Source organism: Oncorhynchus kisutch, linkage group LG7, assembly GCF_002021735.2.
Source record: "Oncorhynchus kisutch isolate 150728-3 linkage group LG7, Okis_V2, whole genome shotgun sequence".
NCBI lineage: Eukaryota > Metazoa > Chordata > Actinopteri > Salmoniformes > Salmonidae > Oncorhynchus > Oncorhynchus kisutch.
Genome location: NC_034180.2, coordinates 23,299,348 through 23,313,772, shown reverse-complemented (window position 1 = coordinate 23,313,772; position 14,425 = coordinate 23,299,348). Strand labels below are relative to the sequence as shown.

Genomic DNA, 14,425 nt, shown 5'->3' with positions numbered 1-14,425 from the left:
GTTAAAAAGTATTTTGTAAGGCGTTCCAAGACGATGGCGCAGAGTACATAAAAGCCCTTTTCAGTTCGGACATTTGGAACAGTTAGCAGGATAAAGTCCAGCGAACGAAGAGAGTACCCACCACATTCCTGAACAATAAAAATGCCCAAATAAAAAGGTAGTAAACCCAAAATGGCTTTGTAACTAAAAGTATACCAGTCACTGAGCCTACGAGTGACTAGAGAAGGCCAGCCAACCCTGGTATACAAAGTGCAGTGGTGCGTAAGGGTTTTGCAGTTTAAGATAAATCTCAAAGTGCCATGGTAAAGGGTGTCAATTGATCTCAAACACTAAGCGGAAGCATTCATATATAAAATATCCCCATAGTCTAGTAAAGGCATAAATGTAGCTGATACTAGCCTCCTGGCTTCAAAAGAAAAACAGGTCTTATTCCTAAAATAAAATCCCAATTTCAGCTTAAAATTTTTTGTAAGTTGTTGATTGTTGTTGACGAGGCACAACAGTAAATAACAGTATAATCAGCATAAAAATGTTGCGCATTTTGGACATTTATGTCTAAATCATTTATATAAATAGTGAGAGGACCAAGTACAGAGCCTTGGGGCACACATTAAAGACAGACAATTTAACAGACATAAGCCCATCAAATTGAGTGCACTGAGTTCTATCAGACAGATAGTTAGCAAACCATGCAACTGCATGCTCCGAAAGACCTACACTCGACAATCTCTGCCTTAGTATAGCATGATCAACTGTATCAAAAGCCTTAGAGAGATCAATAAAAAGTGAGACAGTGTTGTTTTTTGTCAATGGCTTCAGTGATATCATTTAAAACCTTCATGGCTGCTGTAATTGTGCTATGCTTCTTCCTGAAGCCCGATTGGTACGTTGATAAAATAGAGTTAGTAAATAAAAACTCTTTTAGCTGTTCACGCACAAGGGTTTCAAGCATTTTCACCAGCGGTGACAGCTTTGAGATTGGCCTATAATTATTTAAAAGAGTTGGATCTCCCCCTTTTAAAAGTGGTAGGACAAATGTTGATTTCCAGAATTTCATTACATTCCAGGGTTAGATTGAACAGATATGTAAGTGGTTCAGCTATGAAATCAGCTGCCAGATTTAAAAAGCAGGGATCCAAAAGATCAGGACCTACAGGCTTTCTCTGATCTAAGGATTTCAGGGCTTTATGTACCACCTGCACTGAGAATTGCTCTCTGTACAACCCTGTACACAGGGTTGTACAGAGACAGAGGACATTGAATCAAACAGCCTACCAGATGATACAAAGTGCTCATTGAAACAATTCAGCATTTCAGTTTTGTCATATATAGCAACAGACTCCTTCAATACACATGACGGTAATTCATTAACATTACTGTTACCAGACATAGACTTAATAGCCTTCCAAAACTTTCTAGGGTCATTCAGGTTATCAGTGGTAACAGACATAAAATATTCAGACTTGGCCTTCCTGAGAAGAAAATAACACTTGTTTCGTAACTGCATAAAAATAAGCCAATCGGCATCAGAACATGATTTCCTTGCTTTAGCCCAGGCTAGATTACAGTTGTGAATAATACAAGACAGCTCAGAAGAAAACCATGGATTATCCCGCCCTTTAACCCTGAATGGGGCATGTTTGTTTACTATTTGGGAAAAACCACCATGAAAGAATTTCCAGGCAGTTTCCACATCAGGAATAAGCTCAATCTGCTCCAGTCAAAATAAAACAAATCATGAAAGAAAGAAAGCCTGCTCATTAAAACACTTCAAATTTCTCTTACGAATAAAACGTGGGTTTGTCTTTGGAACCTTATTATTTCTAACAGCAACAATGGTCACTTCAATCATTACAAAAAACACCAACCGCAGAATATTTATGTGGAACATTTGTCAATATCAAATCAATCAGGGTAGATTTATCTGGGCATTTAAGATTTAGGCGACTGGGTAAGATTCATAGAATTACAAAACATTTTTAAATCATCAGACAATTGGTAGTTATAGTCTTGTCCCATCGCTGCAACTCTCATACGGACTCTGGAGAGGCAACGCACGAGAGCCGTGCATCCTCCAAAACACAACCCGCACTGCTTCTTGACACACTGCTCGCTTAACCCGGAAGCCAGCCGCACCAATGTGTTGGAGGAAACACCGTACACCTGGCGACCGTGTCAGAGTTTATGCACCTGGCCTGCCACAGGAGTCGCTAGTGCGCGATGGGACAAGGACAACCCTCCCCTAACCTGGACAACTCTGGGCCAATTGTGCGCCGCCTCATGGGTCTCCCGGTTGCGGCCGGCTGCGACAAAGCCATGTATCAAACCTGGATCTGTAGTGACGCCGCTCGCAGTGCCTTAGATCGCTGCGCCATTCAGGAGGCCCCTAAAACTTACCGTTAACCCCTTATTTTAATCCTAACCATAATTCTAATCCAAATCACAAACTCTAATTCTAACCTTAACCCTAAACCCCTTAGAAATAGCCTTTAATCAATAATCAACCCAATTTTTCTTAGTGACCTGTTCTTGTTGGGACTTCTGGTCCCCAAAAGTATAGTTTAACATGTCTACTCACACACACACACACACACACACACACTCAGCGAGACAAGAAGGGGCGGGCCTGTCTGCACCTATATTATCCCCCCAGATGGATTGAATGTTATGAATATGCATTTGATTATTAAGCCTTGATCAGGAGCGCAGGAACACAGAGTGACAAATGGACCATTTCACCTTTGACTAATAGGTATCCTCGTTGTGTTCTGTTGCCGAGACTCAGACTGACCTCAGTCGTGGTCGTTTTTAAATGCGTTGAGACGAAGATGACAAACGTATGTTTAGAATTGACTTCGGATCTTGAACTTTGTTGAATCAAGGATGAATATCATTGTTTAGAGTTAGATGAGCTCTAATTCATTGACAATGTCACGCTTGTTTGTTTGTGCATATAAAAAGAAACGTGAATCAACTCTAATAAGTATTCCATTACATGAAATTGCAATATTGTACTTCATGGAGAATACATACTACACTTGAGCTCAATGAAAAGAAACATGCACTTGACTTTTGAACAATTACAGTGTTAGACGAAGCAGAGGTTGTACGCTATTACAGAACATGATTAAAACATTGTCCAACTTATATTGGCAACTTGTATTGTGTTGATTTCATTTAGTTTTTTTTTTTCAAACTAGAAGATTACCTGGGAGATGATAGAAACTCAATGAGAAGTTACTACATCTGCCCATCTTACTTAATATCGCGCCACCTCTCTTAGGCTTACTACAAAACACTACTACAAACACACAGATGTATTGGCCAGGTAATGTAAAGTAACCGTGCGTGTGTGTGTGTGTGTGTGTGTTTGCCTCCACAGTTGAGTCCACCAGCCCCAGCCTGCTTTCCCCAGACAACACTCTAGAGCGCTCCTTCTTCATCCGTATGAAGTCCACACTGACCAAGAGAGGTGTCCACATCAAGTCTTCAGGCTATAAGGTAAGACCCAGAGGCACAGTGGCCAAGCCACAGAGATCCTATAATCCACATTCCCTCAGCAGTATGGTGTTACATACAGTGCCTTCGGAAAGTATTCAGGCCCCTTGACTTTTTCCACATTTTGTTATGTTACAGCCTTATTCAAAAATCGATTAAATCGTTTTTTTCTCCCCTCGTCAATCTACACACAATACCTCATAATGAAAGAGCAAAAACAGGTTTTTAGACATTTTTGCAAATGTAATAAAAATATCACATTTACATAAGTATTCAGACCCTTTACTCAGTATTTTGTTGAAGAACAAGCTTGGCACACATGTATTTGTGGAGTTTCTCTGAATCTTCTCTGCAGATCCTCTCAAGCTTTGTGAGGTTGGATGGGGAGCGTCGCTGCGCAGCTATTTACAAGTCTCTCCAGAGATGTTTGATCGGGTTCAAGTCCGGGCTCTGGCTGGGCCATGCAAGGACATTCAGAGACTTGTCCCGAAGACACTCCTGTGTTGTCTTGGCTGTGTGCTTATGGTCATTGTCCTGTTGGAAGGTGAACCTTTTCCCCAGTCTGAGGTCCTGAGCGCTCTGGAGCAGGTTTTCATCAAGGATTTTAACATTTTACACTTTAGGAACAACCCCCCCATGCTGCCACCACCATGTTTCACCGTAAGGATGGTGCCAGGTTTCCTCCAGATGTGACGCTTGGCATTCAGGCCAAAGAGTTCAATCTTGGTTTCATCAGACTAGAGAATCTTGTTTCTCATGGTCTGAGAGTCCTTTAGGTGCCTTTTGGCAAATCTCCAAGTGAGCTGTCATGTGCCTTTTACTGAGGAGTGGCTTCTGTCTGGCCACTCTACCATAAAGGCTTTGGTAGAGTGCTACAGAGATGGTTGTCCTTCTGGAAGGTTCTCCAATCTCCACAAAGGAACTCTGGAGCTCTGTCAGAGTGACCATCATGTTCTTGGTCACCTCCCTGGCCAAGGCCCTTCTCCCCCAAATTCTCAATTTGGCCTGGCGGCCAGCTCTAGGAAGAGTCTTGGTGGTTCTTAACTTCTTCCATTTAAGAATGATGGAAGCCACTGTGTTCTTGAGGACCTTCAATGCTGCAGAAATGTGTTGGTACCCTTCTCCAGATCTGTGCCTCGACACAATCCTGTCTCGGAGCTCTACGGACAATTCCTTTGATTTCATGGCTTGGTTTTAACTCAGATATGCACTGTCAACTGTGGGACCTTAAATAGACAGGTGTGTGCCTTTCCAAATCATGTCCAATCAATTGAATTCACTACAGGTGGACTCCAATCAAGTTGTAGAAACATCTCAAGTATGATCAATGGGAAACATGATGCACCTGAGCTCAATTTGGAGTCTCATATCAAAGGGTTTGAACAGTTATGTAAATAAGGTATTTTTGTTTTTCATTTTGTTATAAATTTGTTAACATGTAAAAAATTTTTTAACGTTTTCGCTTTGTCATTATAGGGTAATGTGTGTAGATAGATTTTTTTTATTTAATCTATTTTAGAAAAGGGCTGTAAAGTAACAAAATGTGGAAAAAGTCAAGGGGTCTGAATACTTTCCCAAGGCACTGTATATACACTGAATATACAAAACTTTAAGAACAACATCCTAATATTGAGTTGCCCCCCCCCACAAGGTGTCAAAACCTCTAGAAGGTGTCAAAAGCGTTCCACAGGGATGCTGGCCCATGTTCTTAATATTTTGTATGGCATTCTATATGTAATTCTACGGCACTGTAGTCATCATCATACTCATAGCATGTCAGAAAAATTGTAGCTGTCGGTGTAAAACATTATTTTATCGAGAAAAAGTCAAGCAGGCTCAACATTAAGTTGATAAGATGTGTGGCTTCTGGGGTTTGGAACAGAGATATAGGATTAAGGCTGATGCTATGGGCTGTAAGGACACACAGGGACGAGCCCAGCCTCATCCTGATGCCTCTATCTCTCTCCAAGGATCTCCATATCATCTCTGTCTCTTTGTCTGTGTCTGGCCTCATTCTGGCATTATCCCACCCTAATGCACTTTGTGTTCTCAAGGGTAAACCCAACAGCGGTGGAGCGGGATTGGATATATCTCTCCAATGCCTTTATTGTATATTGTATTTGCAGTAGCAAAGTTTGCCGGACTAAGAATGAGAAGGTAGAAAGAAATTGACCGTCTGACTTGACACCAAAAATTGGGTTTCGTTGGTCTTTGGACGATAATGGGTGGCTCTTCCTGAGAGAGAGAGAGAGAGAGAGAGAGAGGAGAAAAGGACAGGAAGTGGTGGAGGTGGGAAAGTGTTGGGTGCCCTTTTTCTGTTCCTACAGCCCATTCATAATGAGTCCCTGTGTACATAAATAAAGAGAGAGAGAGAGAGAGAGAGAGAGAGAGAGAGAGAGAGAGAGAGAGTGAGAGGGAATCCAAAAGTCTCTTTCCATAGTTCTACATCTCCCATGTTGTTTGCCATGTCCACCCAGACATATGCAAATAACCATGAAGTATGGACGCCATGGTGCCCCGGCATAAATATTCACATACACACACATGCATACATTACAGGCCAGACAAGGACACCTCTTATTGCGTTTACTTTAAATTAAGTCAACACTTGTGTTGTTACAGGCGGGTGGTTGGTAGGTATGAATTTTGCATACAGCATCCACCAGGCATTAGGTGATCTGCTCCTCCAGCTGAGAGCCCGGGCGGCGAAGCGAGGTGATGCACGGCAGCGTCGGCAGCACGCATCATGGCCGCTTATATCCCCACTTCACTCTGGAGGTCAAATCAAAGTGAATTCTGCTCTAGCTTTAAACCCATCTTTTTTAAACAGATCTCAGCCCATCTCATTTAATGCGCTCATGTAAAGGTTCTCCATCATTATTTGTGCTGTATCACATTTCAAAAGCACTCCAGAGAATCCCTGGGAACAGATGAATCTTATTTCTTATGTATACCTCTTCTATATTCACTGGCGGGGGAGAGAGTGCATTGTGTGCTGAACCATGAATTATAAAAATTGATCCCTTTGTTATGTTGGCTTGTATTAAATTGAGATATGCTATTCATCTGCCTCTCACTGCCGCTGTTGTGAACCCTTGCCGTGTCAGTTTGCATTTAGCTGCTTGAGCATATTTAATGTTTCGCCAGAGCTTATGATGTTCTTGCCAAGAGCACTCCTGCAGCAATCTAGCTAGCCGCCGTTTGCTTTGTGGCAATTACTTGAAAAGTTGTATTTTTCAAACTAACTTTTAATGCCCCGAGCTTTGGGCTTCTGAAAATATCATTTCCATTTTGTATGTTTTTAATGCATTTGAATGTTTATTTATTTAACAGAGAGCTCCTTTGTATTCAATTGAGTGAAGCAGAGCAGTGTGTATTTTATTTTTGCATGGGATGGTGTCCTCTGGAGCAAAGCATCATGGGCTTGTTCCATCCAGCCAGTACAGTCATTAGATGTCTTCCTCTGCCCTGGTTTCGTTGTGCTGCTGTGATGTCCTATTGAAACCTGCCAACCAACAGCCTTGTCAATTGTGTGTCAGCACCTGCCTGGCCGTCACTCTGAGGTCTGATCAAGATAGACAGCATACTGTCTGACTGATGTGTGAGCCTGATCGGCAGACTGTTCCAGACCTGGGTTCAAGTACTATTTCAAATCATTTCAAATGCTAAAGCTGGGCTTGATTGAGCTTGCCTGGCACACTGGAACTAATTGAGAAGTTGGAAAACCCAGGTTTCAGGCAGGCTAAAGCAAACACTAAAACTATTTGAAAGATGTCACATTTTTCACCTAGTCAGCTGAGGGATTCGAACCGCTAGGCTACCTGCCGCCCTAGATCTGTCCAACACTTTGCTGCCCAACGGACTGTAGGGAACTCTCATATGCAGAGTGATTCTGAATGGAGCAACCAGACATTGATTGACATGATACATACAGTTAAAGTCGGACGTTTACATACACTTAGGTTGGAGTCATTAAAATCCGTTTTTCAACCGCTCCACAAATCCATTGTTAACAAACTATAGTTTTGGCAAGTCGGTTAGGACATCTACTTTGTGCATGCCACAAGTAATTTTTCCAACAATTGTTTACAGACAGATTATTTCACTTATAATTCACTGTATCAGAATTCCAGTGGGTCAGAAATTTACATACACTAAGTTGACTGTGCCTTTAAACAGCTTGGAAAATTCATCCTTGGGAGCAATTTCCAAATGCCTGAAGGTACCACATTCATCTGTACAAACAATAGTACGCAAGTATAAACACCATGGGACCACGCAGCCGTCATACCGCTCAGGAAGGAGACACGTTCTGTCTCCTAGAGATGAACGTACTTTGGTGCGAAAAGTGCAAATCAATCCCAGAACAACAGCAAAGGACCTTGTGAAGATGCTGGAGGAAACAGGTACAAAAATATCTATATCCACAGTAAAACGAGTCCTATATCGATATAACCTGAAAGGCAGCTCAGCTAGGAAGAAACAACTGCTCCAAAACCATCATAAAAAAGACAGACTACTGTTTGCAACTGCACATGGGGACAAAGATCTTACTTTTTTGAGAAATGTCCTCTGGTCTGAGGAAACAAAAATAGAACTGTTTGACCATAATGACCATCGTTATGTTTGGAGGAAAAAGGGGGAGGTTGAGTGTTGATCATTGCTAGACAGCCATTTTTCAAGTCTTGCCATATATTTTCAAGCCAATTTAAGTCAAAACTCAGGGACATTCAATGTCGTCTTGGTAAGCAACTCCAGTGTATATTTGATCTTGTGCTTCAGGTTATTGTCCTGTTGAAAGGGGAATTCATCTCCCAGTATCTGGTGGAAAGCAGACTGAACCAGGTTTTCCTCTAGGATTTTGCCTGTGTTTAAAGTTGTATTCCGTTTATTTTTATCCTAAAAAACGTCCTTGTCCTTGCTGATGACAAGCATACCCATAACATGATGCAGCCACCACCATGCGAAAAGGTTGCAAGTTCAAATCCCCGAGCTGACAAGGTACAAATCTGTCGTTCTGCCCCTGAACAGGCAGTTAACCCACTGTTCCTAGGCCATCATTGAAAATAAGAATTTGTTTTTAACTGACTTGCCTAGTTTTAAAAAATTAAAATAAAATGCTTGATAATATAAAGAGTGGTACTCAGTGATGTGTTGTTTTGGATATGCCCCAAACATAAAGCTTTGTATTCAGGAATAAAAGTTCATTTCTTTGCCACATTTATTTGCAGTTTTTGTCGCAAACAGGATGCATATTGTGGAATATTTGTATTCTGTACAGGCCTTCTTTTCTCTCTGTCCTGTATTGTGGAGTAATCACAATGTTCTTGATCCATCCTCAGTTTTTGATATCACTACTATTAAACTCTGTAACTTTTTTTAAATCACCATTGGTCTCATGGTGACATCCCTGAGTGGTTTCCTTCCTCTCTGGCAACTATTAGGAAAGAGCCTGTATCTTTGTAGTGATTGGGTGTATTGATACACCATCCAAAGCCTAATTAATAACTTTAACATTTCAAAGGGATTTTCAGCATCTGCTTTTGTAATTTTTATACATCTACCAACCTTCTTTGTGAGGCATTGAAAAACCTCCCTGGTCTTTGTGGTTGAATCTGTGCTTGTAATTCACTACTCGATTGAGGGACCTTACTGATAATTGTATGTGTGGGGTACAGAGATGTGGTAGTCATTCAAAAAATCATGTTAACCACTATTATTAAACATGGAATGAGTCCATGCAACTTCTTATGCGATTTGTTTACTCCTGAACTTAGTTAGGCCTGAGTTAAATATTCAAAGGGGTTGAATACTTAACTCAAGACATTTCAGCTTGACATTTTTTATTAATATTTTTTATTTAAAAAAAAAAAATTTATACAAACAAAATTTCACTTTGAAAATATGGGGTATTGTGTGTAGATCCGTGACACAAAATCTGAATTTAATCCATTTTAAATTCAGGCTGTAACACAACAAAGATGTGGAAAAGTAAAGGGGTGTGAATACTTTCTGAAAGCACTGCATATATCGATCACATATTTAACATATAGAAAATACAGTATCTAACACATCAAATATATCTAACGTATACACTAGCAAAAGTATGCTGAATCGTCTGTCCTCGGTTGTAACACTCACTACCGAGTTCCAAACTGCCTCTGGAAGCAACTTCAGCACAAGAACTGCTGTGAGCTTCCTGAAATGGGTTTCCATGGCCGAGCAGCACACACACAAGCCTAAGATCACCATGCGCAATGCCAAGCGTTGACAGGAGTGCTATAAAGCTAGCCACCATTGGACTCTGGAGTAATGAATCACGCTTCCCCATTTGGCAGTCCGACGGACAAATCTGGGTTTGGCGGATGCCAGGAGAACGCTACATCAAATCAAATCAAATTTATTTATATAGCCCTTCGTACATCAGCTGATATCTCAAAGTGCTGTACAGAAACCCAGCCTAAAACCCCAAACAGCAAGCAATGCAGGTGTAGAAGCACGGTGGCTAGGAAAAACTCCATAGAAAGGCCAAAACCTAGGAAGAAACCTAGAGAGGAACCATGCTATGTGGGGTGGCCAGTCCTCTTCTGGCTGTGCCGGGTGGAGATTATAACAGAACATGGCCAAGATGTTCAAATGTTCATAAATGACCAGCATGGTCGAATAATAATAAGGCAGAAGAGTTGAAACTGGAGCAGCAGCACAGTCAGGTGGAAGTTGAAACTGGAGCAGCAGCATGGCCAGGTGGACTGGGGACAGCAAGGAGTCATCATGTCAGGTAGTCCTGGGGCATGGTCCTAGGGCTCAGGTCAGTTGAAACTGGAACAGCAGCATGGCCAGGTGGACTGGGGACAGCAAGGAGTCATCATGTCAGGTAGTCCTGGGGCATGGTCCTAGGGCTCAGGTCCTCCGAGAGAGATAAAGAAAGAGAGAAGGAGAGAATTAGAGAACGCACACTTAGATTCACACAGGACACCGAATAGGACAGGAGAAGTACTCCAGATATAATAAACTGACCCCAGCCCCCCGACACATAAACTACTGCAGCATAAATACTGGAGGCTGAGACAGGAGGGGTCAGGAGACACTGTGGCCCCATCCGAGGACACCCCCGGACAGGGCCAAACAGGAAGGATATATATAGATATACACCCACTTTCCCAAAGCACAGCCCCCACACCACTAGAGGGATATCTTCAACCACCAACTTACCATACTGAGACAAGGCTGAGTATAGCCCACAAAGATCTCCGCCACGGCACAACCCAAGGGGGGGGCGCCAACCCAGACAGGATGACCACAACAGTGAATCAACCCACTCAGGTGACGCACCCCCTCCAGGGACGGCATGAGAGAGCCCCAGCAAGCCAGTGACTCAGCCCCTGTAATAGGGTTAGAGGCAGAGAATCCCAGTGGAAAGAGGAGAACCGGCCAGGCAGAGACAGCAAGGGCAGTTCGTTGCTCCAGAGCCTTTCCGTTCACCTTCCCACTCCTGGGCCAGACTACACTCAATCATATGATCCACTGAAGAGATGAGTCTTCAGTAAAGACTTAAAGGTTGAGACCGAGTTTGCGTCTCTGACATGGGTAGGCAGACCGTTCCATAAAAATTGAGCTCTATAGGAGAAAGCCCTGCCTCCAGCTGTTTGCTTAGAAATTCTAGGGACAATTAGGAGGCCTGCGTCTTGTGACCGTAGCGTACGTGTAGGTATGTACGGCAGGACCAAATCAGAGAGATAGGTAGGAGCAAGCCCATGTAATGCTTTGTAGGTTAGCAGTAAAACCTTGAAATCAGCCCTTGCTTTGACAGGAAGCCAGTGTAGAGAGGCTAGCACTGGAGTAATATGATCAAATTTTTTGGTTCTAGTCAGGATTCTAGCAGCCGTATTTAGCACTAACTGAAGTTTATTTAGTGCTTTATCCGGGTAGCCGGAAAATAGAGCATTGCAGTAGTCTAACCTAGAAGTGACAAAAGCATGGATTAATTTTTCTGCATCATTTTTGGACAGAAAGTTTCTGATTTTTGCAATGTTACGTAGATGGAAAAAAGCTGTCCTCGAAATGGTCTTGATATGTTCTTCAAAAGAGAGATCAGGGTCCAGAGTAACGCTGAGGTCCTTCACAGTTTTATTTGTTTTATTTGAGACGACTGTACAACCATTAAGATTAATTGTCAGATTCAACAGAAGATCTCTTTGTTTCTTGGGACCTAGAACAAGCATCTCTGTTTTGTCCGAGTTTAATAGTAGAAAGTTTGCAGCCATCCATGCCCCAATGCCAACTGTAAAGTTTGGTGGAGGAGGAATAATGGTCTGGGGTTGTTTTTATGTTATATATATATATGTTTATTTCTTTACCCCTTTTCCTCCCCAATTTTGTGGTATCCAATTGGTAGGCCGAGAGCCATGCGTCCTCCGAAAATCACAACCCAACCAAGCCGCACCGCTTTTTGACACAATGCCCACTTAACCAAGAAGCCAGCCGCACCAATGTGTCAGAGGAAACTCCATACACCTGGAGACTGTGTCAGCGTGCACTGCACCCACCCCACTACAGGAGTCACTAGTGCGCGATGCGATAAGGATCTCCCTGCCGGCCAAATCCTCCCCTAACCCGGATGATGCTGGGCCAATTGTGGGCCGCCCCATGGGTCTCTTGGTCGCGGCTGGCTGCGACAGAGCCTGGACTCAAACCCAGAATCTCTAGTGGCACAGCTAGCACTGCCATGCACTTGCGCCACTCAGGAGGCCTGGGGCTGTCTTTCATGGTTCGTGCTAGGCCCCTTAGTTCCAGTGAAGGGAAATCTTAACCTTATTTATATACATATTCAGACCTTTTGCTATTAAACTCAAAATTGAATTCAGGTGCATCCTGTTTCTATTGATCATCCTTGAGATGTTTCTACAACTTGATTGGAGTCCACCTGTGGTAAATTCAATTGATTGGACATGATTTGTAAAGGCACACACCTGTCTATATAAGGTCCCACAGTTTACAGTGCATGTCAGAGAGAAAGAAATCAAGCCATGAGGTTGAAGGAATTGTCCATAGCGCTCCGAGACAGTATTGTGTTGAGGCACAGATCTAGGAAAGGGTACCAACAAATGTATGGAGCATTGAAGGTACCTAAGAACACAGTAGCCTCCATCATTCTTAAATGGAAGAAGTTTGGAACCACCAAGACTCTTCCTAGAGTTGGCCACCTGGCCAAACTGAGCAATCGGGGGAGAAGTGCCTCGGTCAAGGGGGTAACAAAGAACCCAATGGTCACTCTGACAGATCTCCAGTTCCTTTGTGGAAATGGGAGAACCTTGCAGAAGGACAACCATCTCTGCAGCACTCCACCAATAAGGCCTTTATTGTAGAGTGACCAGACAGAAGCAACTCTTCAGTAAAAAGCACATGACAAACCTGGAGTTTGCCAAAAGGCACCTAAAGACTTTCAGACCATGGGAAACAAAATTTTCTGGTCTGACGAAACCAAGATTGACCTTTTTGGCCTGAATGCCAAGTGTAACATCTGGAGGAAACCTGGCACCATCCCTACGGTGAAGCATGGTGGTGGCAGCACCATGAAGCTTGTAGCATCCTACCCAAGAAGACTCAAGGCTGTAAATGCTTTTTTCATTTTTTTTATTTGAACAATTTGCAATAATTTCTAAAAACCTGTTTTTGCTTTGTCATTATGGGGTATTGTGTGTAGATTTATGAGGGAAAAAAGCAAGTACATCCATTTTAAGATAAGGCTGTAACGAAACAAAATGTGGAAAAAGTCAAGGGGTCTGAATACTTTTCGAATGCACTGTATATTCTGCACAGTAGCTGATTAACATGTTACAGAAATTACTGTAACTGCAAATCATGAGGGGCATATTGAACAGAATATAATATACATGGGTAGCCGATTGAGAGTACCTGTTACTGTTCTTAACTGTTCTTCACAGTCATTCCCCTGGTGATCTTGAACAAGGTCTCAGTGCACTCTTCAACTTAAAAAAAAACAGTACTCTATTTGAGAGCAGCGTGACTTCAAGCCCTAGACAGGCTGTAATCTTCAGCCCCAAAATGCCTCTCCTAGCATTCTGTTTTGTGTGTTTTAGCAGGTCTGGGCTCGTACCCACTTTCTACTCTTTTGATTCTCACACTGTTTAAAAATGTTCAACTATGCCATTGGATGTCCTATACAGAGTTTAGTTGCATTCAAAATGGGTTTGAAATGACAATTCACAGTTCTTCTTTGTCTGGAGAAACTCCAGGGGAAAGGAGTCAGTATCATTTAACTGTGGAAACTGATGATGGCTTCTAGCACGTCACAATCACTGATCGTTTCCCTTTGAAAAGGAGATATCATACACCATCAAAACCATTTTCCTCCTGGGCCAGCACTCTGACGGGGCCATTGTAACATGTCAATGTTCTGTTAGCTTCCCAAGCTCCAAAAACAACACCATGTCTGAAATAGGGTTGTTCTTTTTGTGTGTGTGTGTGTGTGTCTCTCTGTCTCTCTATCCCAATTGGCATTCAATGTCTCATTCCCATTGTTGAGGGTTGCCTGTCCCTGGTGAAGCAGGAGAGGCACCGAGGTCCCCTATGGTCTGAGGCTTTGAATGAGTTTAGGGAGCAGGAACTGTCTGTGTGAATGATGATAATCGCGTCTCACCAATCTCAGAGGTGTGCCACTGAGAGGCCAGTGTCAGTAGTTTAAAGACTACAAAACAATTCCCCCTGGGTGTACTGGCAGTGATTAAAATGGATGGATCTGAAAGTGTAGTGTGCATATCTATTCAATTCCTCCTCTAGGGCAAAATGGAGCTACAAAGACTTTAAAGCTTAGCTGAAACTTTAAAGCGAGCAATAATTAGGACCTTCAACTCTCTCTCTCTTCTCTTGTGTAGAATATCATTTCAGGAGAAAACATTTGTGTCCT

The 14,425-nt window shown here is 42.6% G+C and overlaps 1 protein-coding gene across 4 annotated transcripts in view; it reads left to right on the top strand.

The window, feature by feature from the left end:
• LOC109894814 (neuronal PAS domain-containing protein 3) overlaps window positions 1–14,425 on the top strand; it is a 382,790-nt gene that overhangs the window by 352,377 nt on the left and 15,988 nt on the right. For all 4 annotated transcript variants that reach the window (XM_031828698.1, XM_031828700.1, XM_031828699.1 and 1 more), the window contains one exon: window positions 3,383–3,501. In XM_031828698.1, coding sequence (XP_031684558.1) covers window positions 3,383–3,501 — 119 coding nt within the window. The remainder of the gene's footprint in view (window positions 1–3,382; window positions 3,502–14,425) is intronic.